Raw genomic sequence first — 25,362 nt, 5'->3', positions numbered from 1 at the left:
CGCAGTTTCTCCGAAACTACTTCAGGGTGTAGCAATGCTGATCTCAAATTCCGGGACACTGGAGGGACTTCCCCCAGGTTACACGGAATCTGGAAACCCACCGAAAACCCCAGCTCCAGAACCTGCGCCGCCTCCCTGTCAGGATACCTACCTAGAAATGGCCGCATCCTTTCCACCCTCACTGGCGTCGTCCCTCTTCGCAGCAAGCTCTCCGGCACGACCCTTGGACTGCTTAAAACACCTGGACAAGGCGTGGGATCCCCCACACCCGGAACATTCGTGCTTGAAGCGACAGGAATTTCCGAACCGACAGGTCCCGGAATTGAACTGCCAGCACACCCCTTTTGCCCTACCGGCCGGTTGACTCTGGGAAGACTGTCCACCGGCCCCCCCCTGAAAAAACTGACTTGGAGCCCGCGCCGCCGTCATCAATCTCAGCCAAAGACTCATATCTTTGTGGTTCCAGCGGAGGTCCGGACGCACCGCCATCCGTTGCCTGAACTCCTCATCATAGCGTAGCCAAGCCGTACCCCCATATACCCTATGCGCCTCTCCAATCGCATTCTGATAAACAAAGAGGTCGGAACAATATTCCGGCTTCTTTTCTCCCACTACGCACGCCAAAATCTCAAATGCCTGTAGCCAATTGGAAAATGTACGCGGGATAAGGCGATACCTACGCTTTTCCTCCTCATCCTTCTTGGACTCGTCCGGTTTGACCCTGTCCAGATTGAACTTCTGCAGGGGGAGAAGGGAAAAGATCTCCACATACTCACCCTTCACGATCTTCTCCCTGACTTCCGTCTTCAAATGAGCCCCCAACGGCCCCTCATAGCAAATGTACACCTCACATTTTGCCGCATCCCCTATGCGAACCACATCCCGCTTCACCGCCCCATCCCCCGTTGCCGTAGCCTTATCGTGGACTGCCAGTGCCGTGGCGTCGGAAACCGGCGCCACCGGCAGGGGAGCACCCACCTGGACCACCTCTGGTTGCGCCCCCACCGGCTGGGCCACCACAGGCGGGACCGCGACGGGCTGCACCACCAATTGCGGGGGGGTGGCGACCGCTGCCGCCAATCCCCCCCCCACAACCCCCCCAGCAGGGGGGGCCCAGGCCGCAGCCGGGCCGGGAATAGCCCCGCCAGCCTGTTCAAACCTTCCTACCAGCTCCTTAATACCTGCCAAAAAACCCGCAAAACCCCCCTCAACAGCCCCTGCCTGCGCACCCGACACAACACCAGTCACACCATCAACATTTCCTAACACACTGCCCCCATCAGTATTCAAAGGTAAAGTGGAAAATGACTTACCGGGCTGCCTAGGCAAGGACCCACCAGCCGACCGTCCAGTCTCCACCGCCGCCCCACTCCTCCTGGGGATCTCCTCCTCTTCCGACAGCTCCCCCTCGGAACGAGCCTCCACGCTTTCCTCCTCCATCAGAAAGTGCCCACCCGGGGAAGGATCCCTGGCGGCCGAGGATCTGGCCTCCGAACGTCCCCTGCCAGACCCGCTCGCGGATTTCCTCGTCGACTTTCCCGGCCCCGGTGAACCATCTCCGACCCTGTCGCTGGTCTCCTCACTCCTCGTCCCTCCGGATGAAGTAGCCTCCGGCCTGACAAGGCCCTCGGCTGTACCACGCTGAGGCCTGGCTACCGCGTCTCTGGTTCTCCCCCGCTGAGGCACCGACCCCCCTGCGACCGCCGAGGGGGCGGGGCCCGCCTGCTCCGACTCCATACGCTGTGCGGGACGAGTGGCCACCCCAGGGCTAACTGACCGGCCTCCCGCAGAGCCCCGTCCGCGTTGGGGATTCCTCCTGGTGCCCCCCGGTGTTGGGACAGCTGCGCGCTTTGCGGGTGGGCCCGGAGGGGCCCGCGAGTGGGGACTCCCTGTCTGACGCTGGGCTCTAGAAGGGGGCTCCGGAGAGAAGCGCTCCGGCGGCCTAGATCGCCGAGCTCGCCCGGATTCCCTACCCCCCCCGCTCGTGGACGCAGCTGAAGCTGGCAGCAGAGACCCCAGTTGCTGTTCGAGCCAATCTGGGCCCCGAGTGGCAGCTTCCTCCCTTAGCTGCGCCATCAGCGTGTCTACCCTGGACATAACTAAGTGGTGCACTGTACCTCTCTAGGGGACTTCTCCTCTCCGTGTGGTCACGAGGGCGGGCTCCTCCCCCCTTTTATGACCTCCCATATCTCCCCCCACCTCTCTCAGCCAATCCTGCTGTTAATAACAAAACAGCTCTGCCAGACCCGGGAAAGATTCCTCCTCTCCTGCTGCCTGTACCATGCAGCATGATCCCAACCAAGTAAACACAGTTACAGTTAACCCTGTCATGCCCGCCCTTCACTCATTACACTTCGCTCCATAGCTACGGGCTTTTCTTTCCTGAGGGAGAACTCCATGCCAATTTTCAAAGAAAAAACCGGCATGGGTTCCCCCCCCAGGAGCATACCAGGCCCTTAGGTCTGGCATGGGTTGTAAGGAGACCCCCCCCCACGCCGAAAAATTGACGTAGGGGGTCCCCCTACAATCCATACCAGACCCGTATCCAAAGCACGCTACCCGGCCGGCCAGGAAAGGAGTGGGGACGAGCGAGCGCCCCCCCCCCCTCCTGAGCCGTGCCAGGCCGGCTGCCCTCAACATGGGGGGGTTGGGTGCTCTGGGGCAGGGGGGCGCACTGCGGGCCCCCCCACCCCAGAGCACCCTGTCCCCATGTTGATGAGGACAGGACCTCTTCCCGACAACCCTTGCCATTGGTTGTCGGGGTCTGCGGGCGGAGGCTTATCGGAATCTGGGAGTCCCCTTTAATAAGGGGGCCCCCAGATACCGGCCCCCCACCCTAAGTGAATGGATATGGGGTACATCGTACCCCTATCCATTCACCTGTAGGCAAAAAGTAAAAGTTAATAAACACACAACACAAGGCTTTTTAAAATATTTTATTATTCTGCTCCGGATGCCCCCCCTGTCTTCGTTATTAGCTCAATTACCAGGGGGGGCTTCTTCTTCCGCTCTCCGGGGGTCTTCTTCCACTCTCCGGGGGTCTTCTCCGCTCTCCGGGGGGGGGTTTCTTCTTCCGCTCTCCGGGGGGGCTTCTCCGGACTCCGGGGGGCTTCTTCCATCTTCTCCCCTCTTCCGCTCTTGACTCGGCGAACCCCGGTTCTTCTGCAGCTCTCCGGTGCCTTCTTCTTCAGCGCTGGCTGCCTGCTATGTTTGTGTGTTAGCTCGATTTCAAACAGGCAGCCGGCGCGGTCTTCTGTGACGTCAGGGTCTTGTCTTCTGTTCTTCCGATGTTGACTCGTCGCCTGTTGTCGCTGTAATGATGGAAGCGCGCCTTGCATCCCATTTATATAGGCATCACCGTCCCATCATGCTCCGGTAGGTACCCACGTGGTGGGTGCACGTGGGTAGGCACCCACCACGTGGGTACCTGCCGGAGCATGATGGGACGGTGATGCCTATATAAATGGGATGCAAGGCGCGCTTCCATCATTACAGTGACAACAGGCGACGAGGCAACATCGGAAGAAGGGAAGAGAAGACCCTGACGCCACAGAAGACCGCGCTGGCTGCCTGTTTGAAATCGAGCTAACACACAAAGATAGCAGGCAGCCAGCGCTGAAGAAGAAGGCACCGGAGAGCTGCAGAAGAACCGGGGTTCGCCGAGTCAAGAGCGGAAGAGGGGAGAAGATGGAAGAAGCCCCCCAGAGTCCGGAGAAGCCCCCCCGGAGAGCGGAAGAAGAAACCCCCCCCCCGGAGAGCGGAGAAGACCCCCGGAGAGTGGAAGAAGAAGCCCCCCCTGGTAATTGAGCTAATAACGAAGACAGGGGGGGCATCCGGAGCAGAATAATAAAATATTTTAAAAAGCCTTGTGTTGTGTGTTTATTAACTTTTACTTTTTGCCTACAGGTGAATGGATAGGGGTACGATGTACCCCATATCCATTCACTTAGGGTGGGGGGCCGGTATCTGGGGGCCCCCTTATTAAAGGGGACTCCCAGATTCCGATAAGCCTCCGCCCGCAGACCCCGACAACCAATGGCAAGGGTTGTCGGGAAGAGGTCCTGTCCTCATCAACATGGGGACAGGATGCTCTGGGGTGGGGGGGCCCGCAGTGCGCCCCCCTGCCGCAGAGCACCCAACCCCCCCATGTTGAGGGCATGCGGCCTGGCACGGCTCAGGAGGGGGGGGGGGCGCTCGCTCGTCCCCACTCCCATTCCTGGCCGGCCGGGTAGCGTGCTTTGGATACGGGTCTGGTATGGATTGTAGGGGGACCCCTACGTCGATTTTTCGGCGTGGGGGGGTCCCCTTACAACCCATGCCAGACCTAAGGGCCTGGTATGCTCCTGGGGGGGAACCCATGCCGGTTTTGTTTTTACAAATTGCCGTGGAGTTCTCCCTCGGGAAAGCATACCAAATGTCGTCGCTGGAATGGGCTTTTACAAGGTGTGACTAGTTTACACTTTGTAGAACCAGCCCTAATTTTACACTTGCAAAATAACACTTACGGCGCAAAAAGGAAGCTAGAAAGCTTTGTGGATCGCATTAAGTGCTAATTTGCATACTAGCAACGGCATTTCGACTCGAAATGCCCCCAGCGGCGGATGCGGTACTGCATCCTAAGATTCATCCTAAGATTCAATTACTTCAATAACACATGCCGGATCTTCTGCCTAACTTTGGAAAAAGCCTTTTGAGGATCGTTTCCAAAGTTACACACAGACTGAACAGCAGTTAAGTCGGAGTATCTCTTTTGAGGATCTGGCCCCAAGTGCTTTGTGAATACTGGTCTTGCCTCTCTATGTTACGTTGGCATAGCGCATATGAGATGCGCTACGCCCGCTTAAAGATACGCCGTTGTACGTGAATCTAGCCCCTTGTCCCTAAAGTTAAAGGGGTTGTAAAGGTTTGTTTTTTATTTTCTAAATAGGTTCCTTTAAGCCAGTGCATTGTTGGTTCACTTATATTTTCCTTCGATTTCCCTTCTAAATGTTTTTTTTTCTTTATCTGAATTTCTCACTTCCGACTGTGTTCACAGCATCTCCCCGCAGGGATGTAGTCCCAAGGGAGGGGGCGAGCACGCTGATTAACCCCCAGCCAGAACGGCTCGGATGATGGGGGCAAGCTTACTGAGGAGGAAAAGGAAGTGAGACATTTAAAGAAAAAAAAAACATTTAGAAGGGAAATCGAAGGAAAAGGTACGTCAACCAACAATGCACTAGCTTAAAGGAACCTATTTAGAAAATAAAAAATTAACCTTTACAACCGCTTTAAAAAAAATGGGCAAGCGTAAGGATATTTACGATTTAACAAGGTCCAAATTGTAAAGGCTACACGACTGGATTAGAGCAACTCCAAAACTGCAGCTCTTGTGGGATGTTCCCAGTCTGCAGAGGTCAGGACCTACCAAAAGTGGTCCAAGGAAGGAAAACTGGTGACAGGGTCATGGGTGGCCAAGGATCATTAATGCACATGGGGAATGAGGACTGGCCCATTTAGTCCGATCCAACAGAAGAGCTACTGTAGCTCAAATTTCTGAAAAGGGTAATGCTAGTTCCAGAGCTTTTTTTCGCAGAAAATAGGTGCAGAAACTCAACCACGACCCCGTTCAGATTTCACGAACAGAAGAAGGGTCTTAAAGGGGCATTAAATACCAGGATTGCATTACATACAGAGTGTAGAGTTCAGGGGGTTACACACAGGGCCGGATTCAGAAAGAGATACGACGGCGTATCTCCTGATAGGCCGTCGTATCTCTGAGTCTGGCCGGTCGTATCTATGCGACTGATTCAGAGAATCAGTTACGCATAGATATCCCTAAGATCCGACAGGTGTAAGTGTCTTACACCGTCGGATCTTAGGCTGCAATTTCAGGCTGGCCGCTAGGTGGCGATTCCGTATGTTTTACGCAAGGAATATGCAAATTAGGATTTACGCCGATTCAGAAACGAACGACCGCCCGGCGTTTTCTTTTTACGTCGTTTGCGTTCGGCTTTTTCCGTCATAAAGTTACTCCTGCTATATGAGGGGTATGTGCGGCGAATCCTATGTTAAGTATGACTGTCGTTCCCGCGTCGAATTTTGAAAATTTTACGTCGTTTGCGTAAGTCGTTCGTGAATACGGCTGGACATAATTTAAGTTCACGTCGAAACCAATGACGTCCTTGCGACGTCATTTAGAGCAATGCACACTGGGATATTTTACGGACGGCGCATGCGCCGTTCAATAAAAACGTAAAAAACGTGGGGTCAAGACAAATTTAAATACTACACGCCGCCAACATCCCCATTTGAATTACGCGGCCTTACACCGCAACACATACATTACGCCTCCGTAAATATGGGCGCAAGTTCTTTCTGAATACAGAACTAAGCGCCCAAAGTTACAGCGGCGTAACGTATCTCCGATACGTTACGCCGGCCGGACAGATACGCTCAGGTATCTGAATCCGGCCCACAGAATGCAGAGCTGTCACTTGTAAACACAGAAACCAGACTTCTGTGTTTACAAGTGATTGTGGTGAGCAGGCACCAAAGGTTCTGAGCCAGAGGTGGTGGAACTCAGTTCCCCCTGAAAAAAAGCCCTGGCTAGTTCTGATAGAAAGGTGTCAGAATACACAGTGCAACACAGTTTGTTGTGTATGGGGCAGTGTAGCTGCAGACCAGTCAGGGTGCCCATGCTGACCCGTGTTTATGGCCAAAGCCCATACAATGGGCACATGAGCATTAGAACTGGACTACTGAGCAATGGAAGAAGATAGCTGGTCTGATCAATCACATTGTCTTTCAGATCATGTGGATGGCCGGGTGCATGTGTCAGTTACCTGGGCAAGAGGTGGCACAAGAATGCAGGATAAGAAAAAGGCAACCCAACGAAGGCAACATGATACTTTGGACAATGATCTGCTGGAAAACCTTGGGTCCTGCCTTTCATGTGGATGTTACTTTGTGTCACAGTCAGAGGTCATAGGAAAATGAATTGTTGTGAATGAAAAACCATAAACCCTGCATGGTGGAATGTTCTGTAGGATGCAAGGGACACAGGACAAATTTAAAGCTGAGCTCCACCCTAAAGCGCTTCACTTCCTGGTTCCCTCACCGAGGATGGAGGGGGGAGCAGCAGAGTGAGGAGCGATCGCTCGTCCTCTGCTGCGGACGGCGCTGGACTCCAGGACAGATAAGTGTCCTATTATTAAAAGTCAGCAGCTGCAGTATTTGTAACTGCTGGCTTTTAATAACAAAAAATTTCAGCGGACATCCTCTTTAAGGACTATCTTGCTATCCTGCAAAGATGGGGATGAAGGCCTGCTCCTTTTCCTGGGACAGGTAAAGAAAGCCATTCCATCACAACATACATGAGGCAAGTGAATACATTTGGTTTCCTGCTGAGGTAATATTGTTATATCAGCTGATACATTCTATTTTTGTTAATGATATTGGTTTTAGAGCTATGAAAACAGCCCATGTGGCGAGACAGGATGTAGGTATATTTTTGCTAGTCTAGTTGACATAGAACCTATATTTTTATTTATACAGCAAATTGTCATGTCCTATTATGTTAGAGCTGCCCTCTCTGTTGCCATGACAATCGCTGGGTCAGCAAGCATTAAAAAGAAATACTCAGACTAAACAGCTAGGGGTTATTCATACAGCTTTTTTCATCATAAGGGCCCTCACGGACTAGTTCCTAAGTCAGCAGGTTAGAACAACTGCAAACCACAATGCTTACAAGTTGCAGTCTTTTTATTTTTTTCTGGCCAGCTTTGGAAATAAGTCAGTAGTACGGCAATTACGGCAAGCGCCGTGGAAGAAGGAAATGGTTGAGGGAGATCACAAGACTCACATTAGCTCAGGCACAGTCACTTCTCTTACTTGGTGGTCTTTACATAAAGTAGAGAGTTGATTCATTAAAGGAAAATAGACTGTTCACTTTGCAGGTGCAGTTGCTCCAGAGCTTAGTAAATGAGGGGATGCTCTACTGACTTCAATCATCCAATTATTATTTCCCTTGCATGTGATTGGGTATTATTTGCAAAGTGAAGCTTTATCGCATTTATTAAGCTCTGGAGCAAGTGCACTTGCAGAATGTACAGTCAATTTGCCTCAGTAAATCAACCCCAATGTGTTGCCAGTAACGTTAGATTCTTGCCTCAGCTTTTGCAAAAATATTGTGACTACAGGGCTTGGACTATACCAGTGGTCTCCAGATGTGGCCCTTTGCTTGCTTTTATCTGGCCCTTGGAGGACTATTTAATTCACTGACGGCACAATTCCTCTTAATGACACCAACAAAGGGGCACTATTCCTACCAGTGACATCAACGATGGGGCACAGTTCCTCCCAATAACACCAACAATGGGGCCCAATGACACCAATGATGGGGCGCAATTCCTCCCAATGAATCCAATGATGGACACAATTCATCCCAAAGACATTAATGATGGGACATTTTGTACTCTGGTTGGTAGGGTGACCATGTGTCCCGGATTGCCCAGTACAGTCCCACATTTTGCAGGTCTGTCCTGGGTCCCGGGAACCTTTATTCCAGGACAATACAGTGTCCCAGGGACAGCTCAGCAAGATGAACGCTGGACCTGGAGCTCCTCACGACCGCTGAAAGACCCATCACCTACCTGAGCCCACATCACCGCTACCCTGCCACAGAAAGCACCCGCAGGTACAGTACACACCCGAGCATGCCCTGACGAAAGAAGGAAGCGTCGCAACACTGTAAGCTCTCTGGCTTCTTTCCGCTGGTCTCCTGAAAGCCTTGGCAAGACGGCGGCAGCATGTTACTTGGTCCGCGGTTGGCCCTATAGGGCCAGATCCACAAAAACCTGACGTAACTTAAAAAATCCAATTTAAGTTACACTGCCTTAAAGTTTCTACCTAAGTGCCTGATCCACAAAGCACTTATCTAGAAATTTCAGGCTGTGTAACTAAAATTCCGCCGGCGCAAGGCGTTCCTATTCAAATGGGGCGAGTCCCATTTAAATGAGGCGCGCTCCCGCGCCGGCCGTACTGCGCATGCGCGAAGTTACGTTACGCCGAGTTTTGAGGATCGCGACGGCTTAAAGTTGCGTCGGGGAAAAAAAAAAATGACAGCGGCATGCATTCCTGAGGGAGAACTCTATGCCAATTTTCAAAGAAAAAACCGGCATGGGTTCCCCCCCCAGGAGCATACCAGGCCCTTAGGTCTGGCATGGGTTGTAAGGAGACCCCCCCCACGCCGAAAAATTGACGTAGGGGGTCCCCCTACAATCCATACCAGACCCGTATCCAAAGCACGCTACCCGGCCGGCCAGGAAGGGAGTGGGGACGAGCGCCCCCCCCCTCCTGAGCCGTGCCAGGCCGCGTGCCCTCAACATGGGGGGGTTGAATGCTCTGGGGCAGGGGGGCGCACTGCGGGCCCCCCCACCCCAGAGCACCCTGTCCCCATGTTGATGAGGACAGGACCTCTTCCCGACAACCCTTGCCATTGGTTGTCGGGGTCTGCGGGCGGAGGCTTATCGGAATCTGGGAGTCCCCTTTAATAAGGGGGCCCCCAGATACCGGCCCCCCACCCTAAGTGAATGGATATGGGGTACATCGTACCCCTATCCATTCACCTGGAGGCAAAAAGTAAAAGTTAATAAACACACAACACAAGGCTTTTTAAAATATTTTATTATTCTGCTCCGGACGCCCCCCCTGTCTTCGTTATTAGCTCAATTACCAGGGGGGGCTTCTTCTTCCGCTCTCCGGGGGTCTTCTCCGCTCTCCGGGGGGGGTTTCTTCTTCCGCTCTCCGGGGGGGGCTTCTCCGGACTCCGGGGGGCTTCTTCCATCTTCTCCCCTCTTCCGCTCTTGACTCGGCGAACCCCGGTTCTTCTGCAGCTCTCCGGTGCCTTCTTCTTCAGCGCTGGCTGCCTGCTATGTTTGTGTGTTAGCTCGATTTCAAACAGGCAGCCAGCGCGGTCTTCTGTGGCGTCAGGGTCTTCTGGTCTTCTCTTCCTTTCTTCCGATGTTGCCTCGTCGCCTGTTGTCGCTGTAATGATGGAAGCGCGCCTTGCATCCCATTTATATAGGCATCACCGTCCCATCATGCTCCGGTAGGTACCCACGTGGTGGGTGCCTACCCACGTGCACCCACCACGGGTACCCAATGGCAAGGGTTGTCGGGAAGAGGTCCTGTCCTCATCAACATGGGGACAGGGTGCTCTGGGGTGGGGGGGCCCGCAGTGCGCCCCCCTGCCCCAGAGCACCCAACCCCCCCATGTTGAGGGCATGCGGCCTGGCACGGCTCAGGAGGGGGGGGACGCTCGCTCGTCCCCACTCCCATTCCTGGCCGGCCGGGTAGCGTGCTTTGGATACGGGTCTGGTATGGATTGTAGGGGGACCCCTACGTCGATTTTTCGGCGTAGGGGGGGTCCCCTTACAACCCATACCAGACCTAAGGGCCTGGTATGCTCCTGGGGGGGAACCCATGCCGGTTTTGTTTTTTACAAATTGCCGTGGAGTTCTCCCTCGGGAAAGCATACCAAATGCCGTCGCTGGAATGGGCCTTTACAAGGTGTGACTAACTTTACACTTTGTAGAACCAGCCCTAATTTTACACTTGCAAAATAACACTTACGGCGCAAAAACGAAGCTAGAAAGCTTTGTGGATCGCCTTAAGTGCTAATTTGCATACTAGCAACGGCATTTCGACTCGAAATGCCCCCAGCGGCGGATGCGGTACTGCATCCTAAGATTCGGCAGTGTAATTCAATTACACATGCCGGATCTTCTGTCTAACTTTGGAAAAAGCCTTTTGAGGATCGTTTCCAAAGTTACACACAGACTGAACAGCAGTTAAGTCGGAGTATCTCTTTTGAGGATCTGGCCCATAGTGTCTGCCTCTGCAGCTTCTCCCTTGTGGCACGAATGGCTCAGACACATCCACTCCTACATTCTCAAGCCCAGCAAAGTCTAAACCTTGCGGGGATCCATCCCCCTCAGGCAAGGTTGCCATGCAGGATGAGGTAGAAGAAGACTCTGCAGCATCCAGGCCTCTCTCAGAACCTACAGCTGATTTTCTGACATCTGGCCAGCCAGTGTCAGATAGAGTATTACAAGATATGCTGCTCTCCCTTGGAGTGTCCCTGCAGGCTGATCTGATGAACTGTATAGCATAACAAAAAGAGGATATCCAGGAAGTGAAAGGGTTAAAGGGGTTGTAAAGGTAAAAAAAAAAAAAAAATCCTAAATAGCTTCCTTTACCTTAGTGCAGTCCTCCTTCACTTACCTCATCCTTCCATTTTGCTTTTAAATGTCCTTATTTCTTCTGAGAAATCCTCACTTCCTGTTCTTCTGTCTGTAATTCCACACAGTAATGCAAGGCTTTCTCCCTGGTGTGGAGTGTCGTGCTCGCCCCCTCCCCTTGAGAAGGGGGGGCGAGCAGGAGAGTCAGGGCGATCTCTACGTTGCAGATAGAGAAAGGAGCTGTGTGTTAGTGGGCGTCCTGACTCCCCTGCTCGCCCCCTCGAGGGAGGGGGCGAGCACGATACTCCACACCAGGGAGAAAGCCTTGCATTACTGTGTGGAGTTACATACAGAAGAACAGGAAGTGAGGATTTCTCAGAAGAAATAAGAACATTTAAAAGCAAAATGGAAGGATGAGGCAAGTGAAGGAGGACTGCACTAAGGTAAAGGAAGCTATTTAGGGAAAAAAAATGTACCTTTACAACACCTTTAACCATGTAGAGAACACCACCATCTCCTATAGTATGTCTGCAGTCTCTGACCATCTCCTATAGAATGTCTGCAGTCTCTAACCATCTCCTATAGAATGTCTGCATTCTCTGACCATCTCCTGTAGTATGTCTGTAGTCTCTGACCGTCTCCTATAGTATATGTCCGCAGTCTCTGACCATCCCTACCGGTTGGCCACAGTCCGGCCCCCTAAAGCCTGAAGGACAGTAAACTGGAACTTTGTTTAGAAAGTTTGGAGACTACTGGACTATACCTTCGGCCATCATCATTCACACGTGGCTGGCATAATGTCTACACACAGACCTGGAAGCCAAGTCACACAACTGAAAAAAGTAAGCAGAAACAAATTACAGCACTGTCTCATGTTATAATAACTAACCGCTTTCTGTTCTCTGCTGGAAACTGTATTTATTCCATAGCTCCTCTTTATTATGCAAGCCAGTCATAGGAGTTCTTTTAGCATAACATGGCAGATAGAGATCAGTGATTTGAGGAGAGTCCAGTCATATGCATAAGAAGGTCAAATAAATGGCCAACACATTCACTTTAAGGAAGAATAATGGATCAGTATGGAGATGAAATCAGGTCAATCTTTCATCTCTGGCTTAAAAAATATTGCATTCCTGACCTTGTTAGGGGTTCAAGTGTTGCAGACGCAGTCACACAAGGCAGAAAAAATGATGTTGTGAATGTCACAGGACTGAGATTTAATACACGCAGGAATTTTAAGCAATTAAACTATGTCATAATACTATGACAGGAATGTAAAAACCTTCTATGTTTATGCACATGTGTCTTGTTAGCTGGCAATAGTGGAACCCAGTACTTCCTACTATAGAGGCGTATATGAATTTGTTCCCTGCCTACCCACAGTGCACCATGTTGAGCCTATGGGACCAATAGCCAAGCCTGATTTCTGTCACATGGAGGGGGCGTCCTTAACCTAGTATATGCTCCAATCCAGAGTTGTGCCAGAATTTACAAACTCATTTCTCACAAAGTGTCAGAGAAGAGCATAAAGGAAAGTAAGGTAGTTATGTACTTCTTACCTTCCCTGCTCCAAAAAGGAACTTGCTACTTAAAGTTCACCTTCTCCAAATTCGAAATTATTCAATACCCATCTGCTAAGCAGTATCACTGGTCGATGGGTAGGCTAGGACCTTGTTTTTGGAGATGGGACTTTTTTGGCCACTGAAGCATTATTGCTTGACCATGGGTAGGCTGGAACCAAGTTTTGGAGCAGAGATGTTTCCCTAAAGTTTGGTGAGTCCCTGAGGCCTATGGCTAACTGGAAATCTTGTCACTGGTGAAAACTTGCCAGTGACAGTATTGCTATAAAGGGTAAAGAAATATTCTCCATGATTTTCTCCTTCACAGGCCAGATGAGTGAAGTGTCGCCCTGTCAGGTGACATTCTGCAGTCTTTTCATCAATGATGGAGTATTTTCTCTGCACTTAGTGAGTTGTTGTCACAACATCACCAGTGTGTTGTGGACAAGGCCACTGATAAGGCAATAGAGCCAGCCCTCCTGTACCAGGCCCAGGCTCCATCAGCTCAAATGGGGGCCCCTGTATTGCCTTATTGCTGATGGCTTCTACTCCTCTTTCTTCCTCCAGCTGCACTGCAAGAGGATCAGTTCTAATTTCTGCACCCCTTTCCTGCGGCCAGGCCACCCTTATGATTCCCTTACCAGTAGCACTCCCGGTTTCCCTCCTCTGCTCACCTGATGGCAGCTGCTGAGGGCATACTGGGGGATATTTCAGGAAGGAGAACAGGGGGGTGCTGTAAATATGTCAAAAATTGCTCCTGTATTCATTAATAACAACTATGCTTTAGTTTGTGAATGAACAGGAAGTCTCAGGCCCCGTACACACAGCCGAGGAACTCGACGTGCCAAACACATCGAGTTCCTCGGCCAGTTCAGCCCTGAAGCCGCCGAGGAGCTCGGCGGACCGAGAGCTCCCATAGAACAACGAGGAAATAGACAACATGTTCTCTATTTCCTCGTCGAGCTCCTCGTCGGCTTCCTCGGCGAAATTGTACACACGGCCGGGTTTCTCGGCAGAATTCAGCCAGAAACTCGGTCGGAAGCTGAATTCTGCCAAGGAAACTAGTCGTGTGTACGGGGCCTCAGAGTTCTTTCTATTCATTCATCTGGGCATCTTAGCAGAGAAAGGAACCGATGAATCTCTGTCCTCATTCCCTTTCTCTGTCTTAAATTTGAGTCATTCTGTGTCTGTTTAGACCCCTGATATTTCACTGCACCGTGAACTGTCTCCATGGTGGTTTGCAATACCTCATGCTATTCCTTGTTAGCACACGTCTGACTATGCCATCCCCTTGGAGGTTGTGTTGTCCATCCCCTTGGAGGTTGTGTTGTGTCCAAAATGCTACGGGTTTGGTTGCTTTAAGTATAGTGGGCTCTGATCAAGAGCCCTGAACAAGAGCTGCGCGCAAAGAGTGAAAGTCCTGCAGTGATCAGAGCCCACTATACTTAAAGCAACCAAACCCATAGCATTTTGGACACAACTCGATGTGTGTAAGTGATTGAAGAAGCATTGTCCAAGCCAGTATCAACTCTACCATGATTCTTTTAAGGAGCACGATATAACAGCGGCCCTCTATGTGTTTTCCATGATACTCGGTAACCAAGTTTTACATCTACTGGATTGAGAAGGGGATTAGCATCAAGCCCATCTGTACTTCAACTCCTACAGTGTTAACCTACATGCTTTTTGGGGTCCTCTTTTGATTAAGGGACCGCTGGAAATCTGGTAAGCGGATTCAATACTCTTATGGTGGAGGATCTCTTTCTATTGGATTGTCACTACAGTTTATGATCATCATTTGTGGACTTTTTTTCTTCTTTCTATTTCACTGGTGAAAGGATCTACGTTGCTCTTCTAAGGACTTTGATCACTTTTTTCCTGTTTTCATGTTTATATTACTCATGGACAATCATTTATGACATGATTTTTGGGTATATTTATTTGTTTTAAAAATGTTAGCGCATCTTGTTTTTTTCCTATGTTACCACTGTTCAAATATTCACAGTAAGGTGCAGCTTCACTTGTTTACATATGAGCATTATTTAGTAGCATTGATTTGTTTACTTCTTAGTTTATTAGCGCAGTTGCTCCCAATTTTTTTTCCATTGTGCTGCTGGTTCCCTCTGGATCTTATACCCACAGCTCCTGGTTCAGACGTCCCTGGTGGCTGCCATTGGGATATGAGCATGTGATATCCTGCATTTATATATGTGTATATGCATCAACCCCTGAGGAAGTGAAAATCAATTCACGAAAGGTGTCGGTATACAAAAGATGCAATGTTACATTAATCATGGACTGATTTGTAAGTAATGTATTTAGCTATGGAATGGATATACATATTTGGACCAATATAAATATGGCACCATTTTTCTGCTGAAATTTCGGTATTAAGTTAAATCAATTTATATATTGTTGTTATTACATTTGGGTGTGTTGTGCCTTATACGTAATATATAATATAGGGATGAAGGTGCCTCAAGAGGTAGATCCAGCCATAGTTGATTTCTAACAGCAGCCCTGATTGTGGGCCTTAAGAACAAATGGCCAGATTCACAGCGGAGATACGACGGAGTATCTCAGATACTCCGTCGTATCTCTCAGAGTATCTATGCGACTGATTCATAGAATCAGTTACACATAGATATCCCTAAGATCCGACAGGTGTAATTGTTTTACACTGTCGGATCTTAGGATGCAGTACCGCGGCCGCCGCTGGGGGGAGTTTGCGTCGTAAACCAGCGTCGGGTATGCAAATTAGGAGTCACGGCGATCCACAAAGGTTTTTCACGTTCGCTACGTCGCTGCTAGTCTAGTTTCCCGTCTCTAATTTAGTCGTCGTTTTGGGTGCCCTAACTTTACACAGCACACGTATGTGCTGTATAAAGTATGGCCGTCGTTCCCACGTCGAAATTTAAAAATTCACGTCATTTGCGTAAGACGTCCGGGAATACGGAAGTACGCTACGCACGTCGCCGATCGGAAAAATGACGTCACTTTGCGCAAAGCACGGCGGGAACGCGCCTAATTTAAATGGCACACGCCCATTTAAATTACGCGGGCTTACGCCGGAGGCTGCCAGCGTAGGTTTTCATTGCAAGTGCTTTGTGAATCAGGCACTTGCAATGAAAAATTGCGGCGGTGTAACGTATCTACGATATGTTACGCCGCCGCTAGTCTACGTGAATCTGGCCCAAAGTCACACCAGGATCGAGGAGGTAAAAGATGCTTTTCTAAGGTTATAGTAGCTACCTTGTGGTACCAAAACGTTTCCTTTCAAAAATCAAAAATGGCCAATACATTCACTTTAAGGAAGAATAATGGATCAATATGTGGATGAAATCAGGTCAATCTTTCATCTCTGGCTTAAAAAAATATTGCATTCATGAACTTGTTAAGGGGTTCAAGTATTGCAGACGCAGTCAAACAAGGCAGAAAAAAATGATGTTGTGAATGTCACAGGACTGAGATTTATTACATGCAGGAATTTTAAGCAATTAAACTATGTCATAATACTATGACAGGAATGTAAAAACCTTCTACGTTCCAACACACGTGCCTTGGAACACCAAAAAGGAGGCAGAACAGAAAGGAGGCTTCAGTCTTTTAATTAGTGTCCGCGAGGAAACTATTGTTTTCGTAAGTACCCTAAATACCAGTTTGGCACCGCTGGGATCCATTCAGCGATGAAGGCTAATGCATTCTTTAATTTGTTTTCAATGGCGAACCTATGGTTAGGATCTCAGTAGAACAAGAAAAGATCGTCCTTATTCCCCGCCTCAGCGACTTTGATGAATGATGAACAAAACAACCCCAGCTGTGATCCTGCTTATAGTACTCGTGGTTAGACCTGCTCCTTCATAGCAATATGTAATTATACCAAGACAGCTACCACTGCTTTACCGTGATTTTCTAAAAATACCAAACCCTGTAATCATCGGCAGAACAACAATTACACAAACTTCTTGTTTTTAGGAGTATCTACAAGTTTTAAAACCATGATCCTGGCAAAAGCGAGATGCAGAATTAACTTGTTGAACTACTTGGCTACAGAACTGAACACTAGGAGTTCTACCACAAAGCAATTCCTCTTTTGTGCTACCGTGAAACCGAGGTACACCCTTACGCCCCGCGGCCCATTGTAGGTTCGGTATCTAAGCTGTTGTTTATTTTTGTAAATGGAAATGTAAAATGTGGTTATTTGAAGAAAAAGGAACAGAACAAGTAAATAACAAAAAGTCCTACACTTATCCGCCCCATTCTGTCTGCTCATTACCGCTTATTGTACTCCAGGATCAACCAACGATGGGTTGGTTGTCCGGTGGTGGAGAAAACATTTTGCCTAAATTTGGATACAGCAGGGAACAGGTAACCTATTGTAGACATTTGTATTTGCTATCTGTATCCCACAGATACAAAAGCAATTGAAAGGAAACCTCTCCAAAATCATCTCTCGAGTTATGCATTAAAAAAAAAAACACAATTCTAAAAAAGTCTTTGGGCCAGATTCTCGTAAAATCGGCGTTGGCGTAGTGTAAGCCATTTACACTACGCCACCGCAACTTACTGGAGCAGATGCCGTATTCTCAAAGCACTTGCTCCGTAATTTGCGGTGGCGTAGTGTAAATGGCCCGGCGTATGGGCGCGTAATTCAAAGGGGACGGCTTGTATTCAAATTAAGCGCGCCCCCGCGCCGATTGAACTGCACATGCGCCGGGCTAAAAAATAGCCCAGTGTGCATGATCCAGCTCACGACGGAAAACGTCAATGACGCCGACGTGAGCGTCATTGACGTAAAGTCGTATTCAAGAACGACTTAGGAAAACGACTTAACCGACGGAAAAAGACGACGCGGACCCGACGCCATACTTAACATGGCATACGGCGGACTGGCGTAAGCTTACCCCTCATATAGCAGGGGTAACCTTACGCTTACAGAAACGACGTAAACGACGAGTACGCGATGCAAATTCGTTCGGGAATCGGCGTATCAGGCTCATTTGCATAGTCAAATGAGACCTGAACGTAAAACACAAAACAATGATACGCCGGCGGGAATTTCGAATTACGCCGGTGTATCAGTAAATACACCGGCGTAACTCTTTTGAGAATCTGGCCCTTTGTTTTTATATGTTCACCTTACATATAATAGATATATACCTTTAATACTTTGTATGAATATGGTAGCAAGACCAAGAACTGAGCAATCACATGACTGCTGATTGCTCAGTTCTTGGTCCACTCTGAGCAAAGCGCGTCAGTCACCGCTCTCTATTCTGCCCCTCCAGCTCCCACTGGAGCGCCAAATTGGAGAGGGGGGCAAAAGCGGCTGGCTTAGGCTCTCAGAGGCACGCACCAGCTCTGGTTAGGTATTATTGTCCAGAGTCCAGAGTCTGTGATGTCAGCTGACAGCGAACTTTAGCCTGCTGCCAGCTGAGTCTGGATTACAGGAGTGAAAATAGTAGGTGCCCTCTTATGACCCACAAGAAAAGTATGACCAAAAAAGCTCTGGCCATACTTCTCTTTTAAAACAGACTTCAGCAGAGGTTACTAAGCATTTTTAGAAAACGTATAAGTGGGCATTCTTGTACATTGTAAAAGGCTTTGCTAATCATGACAACATTCCTAAATCAAGAAGAGGCAACAGAAGAAATTAAATATAGAGTATGTCAAACTGTGTTTTTGGGGTAACATATGGGTAAAACTAATGGTGAAAGCTGTAAAGTCACTGTGTAATACAGGCAGTCCCTGAGTTACAAACAAGGGCCGGATTCAGAGAGCAATTGCGCCTGCGTAACCATAGTTACGCAGCGCAATTGCTGACTTGCTCTGGCGTTACGAATGCTCCGGATTCAGGAACATCGTAACGCCGACTGCAGCCTAAAATCTGCGTGGCATAAGGCTCTTATGCCACGCAGATTTTAGGCTGCATTCTTGCGATGACCGCTAGGGGGCGCTCCCATTGTGCTCAGTGTATAGTATGCAAATTGCATACTAACACCGATTCACAATGTTGCGCGGGCCCTGCGTACGCAAGTTACGGAGTTTCCGTACGGCGTCTTTAGCGCAAGGCTGCCCCTTCTAATAGTAGGGGCAGCCAATGCTAAAGTATACCCGCCGTTCCCGCGTCGTGAAATTTGAATTTCACGTCGTTTGCGTAAGTGATTCGTGAATGGCGCTGGACGCCATTCACGTTCACTTGGAAGCAAATGATGTCCTTGCGACGTCATTTGCCGCAATGCACGTCGGGAAAGTTTCCCGACGGAGCATGCGCTCTACGCTCGGCGCGGGAGCGCGCCTAATTTAAATGATTCCCGCCCCCTACGGGATCATTTACATTAGGCGCCCTTACGCAGGGCAATTTTAAAGAGCACACACGCAATTTACGGAGCTACTGCTCCGTGAATCGCGCACAGCGCAGTAAATTTGCGGGGGTGCAGGGCAAAAACGCTGCCCTGTGCCTCCGTAAAAAAGGGGCAAATTCTACCTGAATCTGGGCCAAGGTTCTGTAGGTTTGTTCTTAAAGTGGTTGTAAAGGTTTGTTTTTTATTTTCTAAATAGGTTTCTTTAAGCTAGCGCATTGTTGATTAACTTACCTTTTCCTTCGATTTCCCTTCTAAATGTTTTTTTTCTTAGTCTGAATTTCTCACTTCCTGTTTCTCCTCAGTAAGTTTGCCCCCATCTTCCGAGCCGTTCTGGCTGGGGGTTAATCAGTGTGCTCACCCCCTCCCTTGGGACTACATCCCTGCAGGGAGACACATTTTCTGCAGAAGCGCATTGCCGGCGGTATAGCCGCGGTGTCCAATTGATTTCAATGGGCGGTGAAGGAGCGGTATAAACACCGCTCCTTTACCGCTCTAAAGATGCGATTAGCAGGACTTTTTTTTACCATCTTGCTAGCGCACCGCTCCAGTGTAAAAGCCCTCGGGCTTTCACACTGGAGAGACAGCAGCGGCTGTTTAGGGTTGGTTTGCAGGCGCTATTTTTAGCGCAATAGCGCCTGCAAACCACTCCAGTGTGAAAAGGGTCTAACAGAAGAATAGTTATAACAGCTATAATTGTTGGTAGTACATAATGCATCTGGGTGTATATCTATTTCTGCGACTTTGACTAGGCTATAAAATGGTGTTGCAAATACAGAACAGAAAAAACAAATATATACATTAATATATATACAGTATATATATATATATATATATATATATATATATATATATATATATATATATATATATATTTGTGCTACTTTAAATAGAAAATGCTGAACTAGATGTTTCCTACTCACCATTACATATACAGCGTACATTCCTGTAAAACCGCGGGCACACAAAGCTGATTCTGGCTGTACTGTAGGTCATTAGTGAGTGAGAATCAATGGACAGGGTCTGCTCGCAGTGCTGCTCCTGACAGTCCAATCCCGAACAATTCTTCTCCAGGATTGTTGATATCCGAATTACATTTTCCAAATGTCTCCTTGCATTTGAAAGCTTCTGAATCAAATAGGCAGGCCTGTAGAAGCCTCCGTTTTGCATCTGCACAGCAAACAGCATATCGAGCTGGTTAGTTCCAGCCACAGGTTGAATGCTGATTATATATAGGCTGTCTTCTTTCTGTGTCAGGACCGCGTTACGGAGAGTACGACGGAAGCCGTGCAAATGGAGCCCAACAAAATCTTCGGGGGAGATGTTCTCGAAACGTATTGTCACAGCATTCTGTAGCATTTCCTGCATCAACTGCTCCACGTGCACAGTCACATCCACCGACACCTGATAGCGCCCATCGCTAACCGATACATTGAGAGTATACTTGCCCCCATCCAGACCGCCAAGTGCAATCACTTTCCCGTCATGATTGTTAATTTTGAACAAGCTTTTCTGCTCTGACTTTAGATTGTAGGAGAGGACATCATAGATGTCTTGGTCGGTGGCGTGAATCTTCCCAATAACACCTCCTGGGAAGTCATCTTCCATAGTGACGATGTATATCTCCAGGGGAATGCCGGATGGCTTGTGAACACTCTCTTCAATGACTTTTACTTGTACGTAAGTCTGAGATGTCAAGGGTGGTTTACCTGAGTCTCTCACCTGTATCAAATAGAATACACAAGTTTTAGTTTAGCAAAATTTCCATATATTTGTTTGATTGAATTAGTCGATATAGTCCCGTCACATTCCACAACAGTTTGCAAAGAACAATAAACCATTTAAATCAGTTGCTGCCTTTAAAGTAAATTTTAGTTTACCATCTGGCTCCTTAAAGTGTAATCCCAAATCTGAACAAAACCCTCAAAAGGGAAGTTAGTTCCACTTTAACACTGAATCCCCCTTCAATAGAATTTCCTTCTTATTTTTTAATTGTTAGCCCTGCCCCCCCCCCTTCCCTTTACCCCTAGCCTAGGCCAAAATACCATGTACCTGATCCTGCAGCTTCCTGGGATACTTACACCACATCTCCCAGGAGGCTTGTAGGCAGGTGCAGTCTGTGTTTCACACTGTAGGTGGCGCTGGACCGAAGTGGCAATACGGATTAGAGGGAAAGTTGTGAGGAACTTAGTTCCTCTATGACTGCCTGTGGTCACAGGGAGACAGCTGTTCGACTGGAGGCTGGTGCCTCATGTGTCTCTGGCAGCAATCTTGGGTCAGGTCTATTTAAGACTCTGGCTCCTGGGTTTGGGTGATTTACATGAGTGTCTATTGTCATTGCAGACTCTGTCAGCATTTCTGAAGTCTACAGTCTGCTGTTATAGTTTCTGAGTGGCTACCCGCTGGACCTAGTTGTACTGTGTTGAACCTGCCTACAATATACTACTCTTGCCTATTTCGCACTCTGTGTGTTTACTGCCACACCATGTTGCACCTTGCTTACAGGCTCCAGGATCAGCATACAGAGCATCCAGAGAGTCGGCTGGGGGGTGAGTTTGGTGCGTCATCACAGCCGTCTGACTACACTCAGAAGAGGCAGCCAGCTAAAGAGGAGCTTTGTGCAAAATTGGGTACATTTTCCATAATATGCTGCACATTGGGGCAATGTTCCATAATATGCTACCCATGTGTGGCAAGGTATAACTGCAACATAGATTAAGAAGAGGCATCACTGCTGCATGACAAACAAGCTCTTATGCAACACTAAAACATTGCTTTTTGCAATATGTAATCCATAAAAAAATTCTAGATGAGCGAATGGATGTGCTGGTGACATACTGCACTGTGTGTACTTCAGCAACTCACTACCATTGGGTCACGACAGGGACACAGACAATAATAAAACCCTATATGAAATAAAGAACAAAGAGAGCGCCAGAGCAGTGGTAAAGTCGAACACAGAAATTCCGTTTTGATAAAAAGTCCTGTTCACTGACTTTTAATGAACTCTTTATTTTGGACTTTACCATTGGAATGGTACTTTCTTTGTTCTATATTTTCTATATCTTCCCTGATACACAAACTAGTAGTCTTTGGTATAAGCTCTGCCTCTCTATAATCACTGTACTTTGAGACATGGAGCCCTAAGGGCTTATAGAAAAAAGCCACACATTTGGGATCTAGTGCCACAGAACCCACCTCTACATCAATAATTACCCTTCTAACTCTTCTCCAAACATTGTCTTGAGTTGGGCTTAAACAGATAACCAAATGGTGAAGAGGCTTCAAGGAAAATGTATGTTAACCATTTATTACCTGTATAGTGAGAAGATGTTCGTTAGTGACCATATGCTGAAAAACAACAGAAGAACGCAGAACTCCAGACTGGTCCAAAACAAATTTGCCGCCTTCATTTCCACTTGATATGGTGAACGTAAACGGGGGACCGTTGTGGTAAGAGTCTTTGTCGGTGACCACCAGCTGTAGAATACTTGTTCCAATGGGCTTGTTCTCCTAAAAAGACCAATTTTAAAATTTAGTGGCAACATTTCTGTAAAAAATTAAAATTCAAGAGTGGCTTTCCAGCAATTTATCACTACTGTTATCAAGAGTTTTCAACCACTGCCCAGAATCTAGACGAGAAAAATAGAGAACCTGCTCTCTATTTTCTCGTGGTGATTCTTGGCAGTGTTTTCCTACCGAGAAACCCGAGCGTGCGTATACTTACCTGCCTCCATGGAAACCAGCGCATGCTCGAAATTACTTTTACGCATGCGCGGTAGCTTCCAAGGCATAGGTAGGGTGAAGCAAGATGGCGGCAGCGACGACATTAAATGTGGCGAGCGCCTGCTCGTCGTAGTCGATGACGTCACCGTGTTCGTGCCATTCAAAAGAACGGCGGTTCTTTTGAATCGTATTTGTGTGTACAGTCGGCCAGCAAGAAAATCTTGCCAGGAATCTCCTCAGGAAAAACTATTATTTTTTCTGACGAGAATCCCGGCCGTGTGCACAGGGCTTCAGTGTTTATGGACAATTAACTTCTACTGGACAATACTAATCCTCTCCTGGCTTCTCTGTAGAAATATGTGAGGCTTCAGCAGGGGCACCACATGCCTTTTAGTGGACTCTCAGTAAGAATATATAAAAATCCACTTCTACAGGGGTATAATTTTCGCTCTACTAGATTCTCTATAGAAATATACATAAGTGTGACTTCTGCAGGAGCACCAAAAATCTTTTAATGGCCTTTCCATAAAAATAATAGAAATCCCTGTGTGGCTTCTGCAGGGGTAACACATATCCTCTAGTGAACTCTCTATAAGAATAAATAAAAAATCAATTTTGTCAGGGGAAACAAAGACTCATCTCGGCAGAATAAAAGATAACACAACTGTACAGAGGTAGCGGAAATGTCTCCAATGAGATTATTAAAGACACAACAGTGGATACAAAACGCTTCACACTCTGCCCAAAGTTAAAGAAAGTATTTGTTAAAGTTCTGCTTCAAAGCCTTGACAATTATTATTATTATATATAATTACCTGTATATATTATTCTTATACAGGATTTATATAGCACCAACAGTTTGCACAGCACTTTACAATATAAAAAGAGACATTGAGCTAGATTCACAAACCCTTTACGTCGGCGTATCTATTGATACGCCGCGTAAGTTGAAAGATGCGCCGTCGTATCGTATCAGGGAACTAGATACGCCTGAATTCCTGCTTCATCCGACTGACGTAAGTCTTAGTACGCTGTCGTATCTAGGGTGCATATTTACGCTGGCCGCTAGGGGCGCTTCCGTAGATTTACGCATATAATATGTAAATGAGCTAGATACGCTGATTCACGAACGTACTTGCGCCTGCTACGCCATTTACGCAAGGCTTACGTCCGGCGTACAGTTATCCCTGCTATATGAGGCGCAGTCAATGTTAAGGTATGGGCGTTGGAACAGCCGTCGAATTTTTACGTTGTTTACGTAAGTGGTACGTGAATGGGGCTGTGTGTAGGTAACGTTCACGTCGAAAGCATTGAGCCGACGTTTCTTAGGGAGTATTTGCGACGTGATTCTGAGCATGCGCGCGCATGCGCCGTACGAACGGCCATTTATTTACATGGGGTCACGGCTAATTTAAATGAAGCACGCCCACTACCTGCCTACTTTGAATTAGGCGGGCTTACGCCGGCCTATTTACACTACCCTGGCGCAACATACGGCGCCAGATCTTTGAGAATACTGGTCTGGGCTCCCTGTTTTACGTCGGCGTAGCGCATATGAGATGCGCTACGCCGGCCAAAAGAAGCGCAAAGTTACCTGAATCTAGCTCAATATAACTACAATACAATAAAATACAAGAGGGTTAGAAGGGCCCTGATCATAAGAGCTTACAATCTAATAGGTTGGGGAAATTGGTACAAAGATTAATAACTGTGATGGATGAACTGATGGATGATAGGCTTCCCGGTAAACATGGGTTTTCAGGGATCACCTAAAGGTGACCAGAGTAGGAGATAGCTGGACAGATTGAAGTAGAGAGTTCCAGAGGATAGGAGGGGCTCTGGAGAAGTCCTGGAGATGAGTATGGGAGGAGGAGACAAGGGGTCTAGAGCGCAGGAGGTCTTTGGAGCGGTGGAGATGGTCTGGGTGATAGTTGGGGACAAGATTGCTGATGTAGCTTGGGGCAGAATATGAATAGCTTTGTATGTTGTTGTTACTTGACGTGATTGTAGCCGTATTAGTGCAATTGTGACAGAGAAAATTGAGAACTGCCCGTGATACTTTTTTTTATTTGTATTTTAGTGCAAATATGAAAAGTATCACGGACTGTACTCAATTTTCTATGTTGTTAATATTTTGAATTGAATTTGCTGGGCAATAGGGAAGCCAGTGGAGGGATTGGCAGAGAGGGTGGTAGATGCTGAACGGTTGGTAAGGTAGATGAGTCTGGCAGCAGCATTCATAATCGGCTGAAAAGGGTATAGGCTATGGATAGGTAAGCTTATGATAAGGGAGTTGCAATAGTCAAGGCGAGAGATAACAAGAGAGTGAATGAGCTTGGTGGTTACATTCGTTAAAAAGGGGCACATTTTAGAGAAGTTACGGAGGTGAAATGTGAACCATATCTAAATTTTAAAAGATTTCACCTGCTAACTTCATCAAAACATACTCTAGTAGTCAATAACCCACTTTGCTCTGACTATACTTATGTTACACTG

The 25,362-nt window shown here is 47.9% G+C and overlaps 1 protein-coding gene across 6 annotated transcripts in view; it reads right to left on the bottom strand.

Annotated features, from left to right (window-relative positions):
- The window catches only part of FAT3 (FAT atypical cadherin 3), a 573,478-nt gene that overhangs the window by 76,666 nt on the left and 471,450 nt on the right, over window positions 1-25,362 (bottom strand). For all 6 annotated transcript variants that reach the window (XM_040340131.1, XM_040340132.1, XM_040340133.1 and 3 more), the window contains 2 exons: window positions 22,456-22,653; window positions 20,064-20,862 (listed from right to left, as the gene is read on the bottom strand). In XM_040340131.1, the coding sequence (XP_040196065.1) occupies window positions 20,064-20,862; window positions 22,456-22,653 (997 nt within the window). The remainder of the gene's footprint in view (window positions 1-20,063; window positions 20,863-22,455; window positions 22,654-25,362) is intronic.

Source organism: Rana temporaria, chromosome 2, assembly GCF_905171775.1.
Source record: "Rana temporaria chromosome 2, aRanTem1.1, whole genome shotgun sequence".
Lineage (NCBI taxonomy): Eukaryota > Metazoa > Chordata > Amphibia > Anura > Ranidae > Rana > Rana temporaria.
This window is presented reverse-complemented; position numbering and strand designations above follow the sequence as displayed.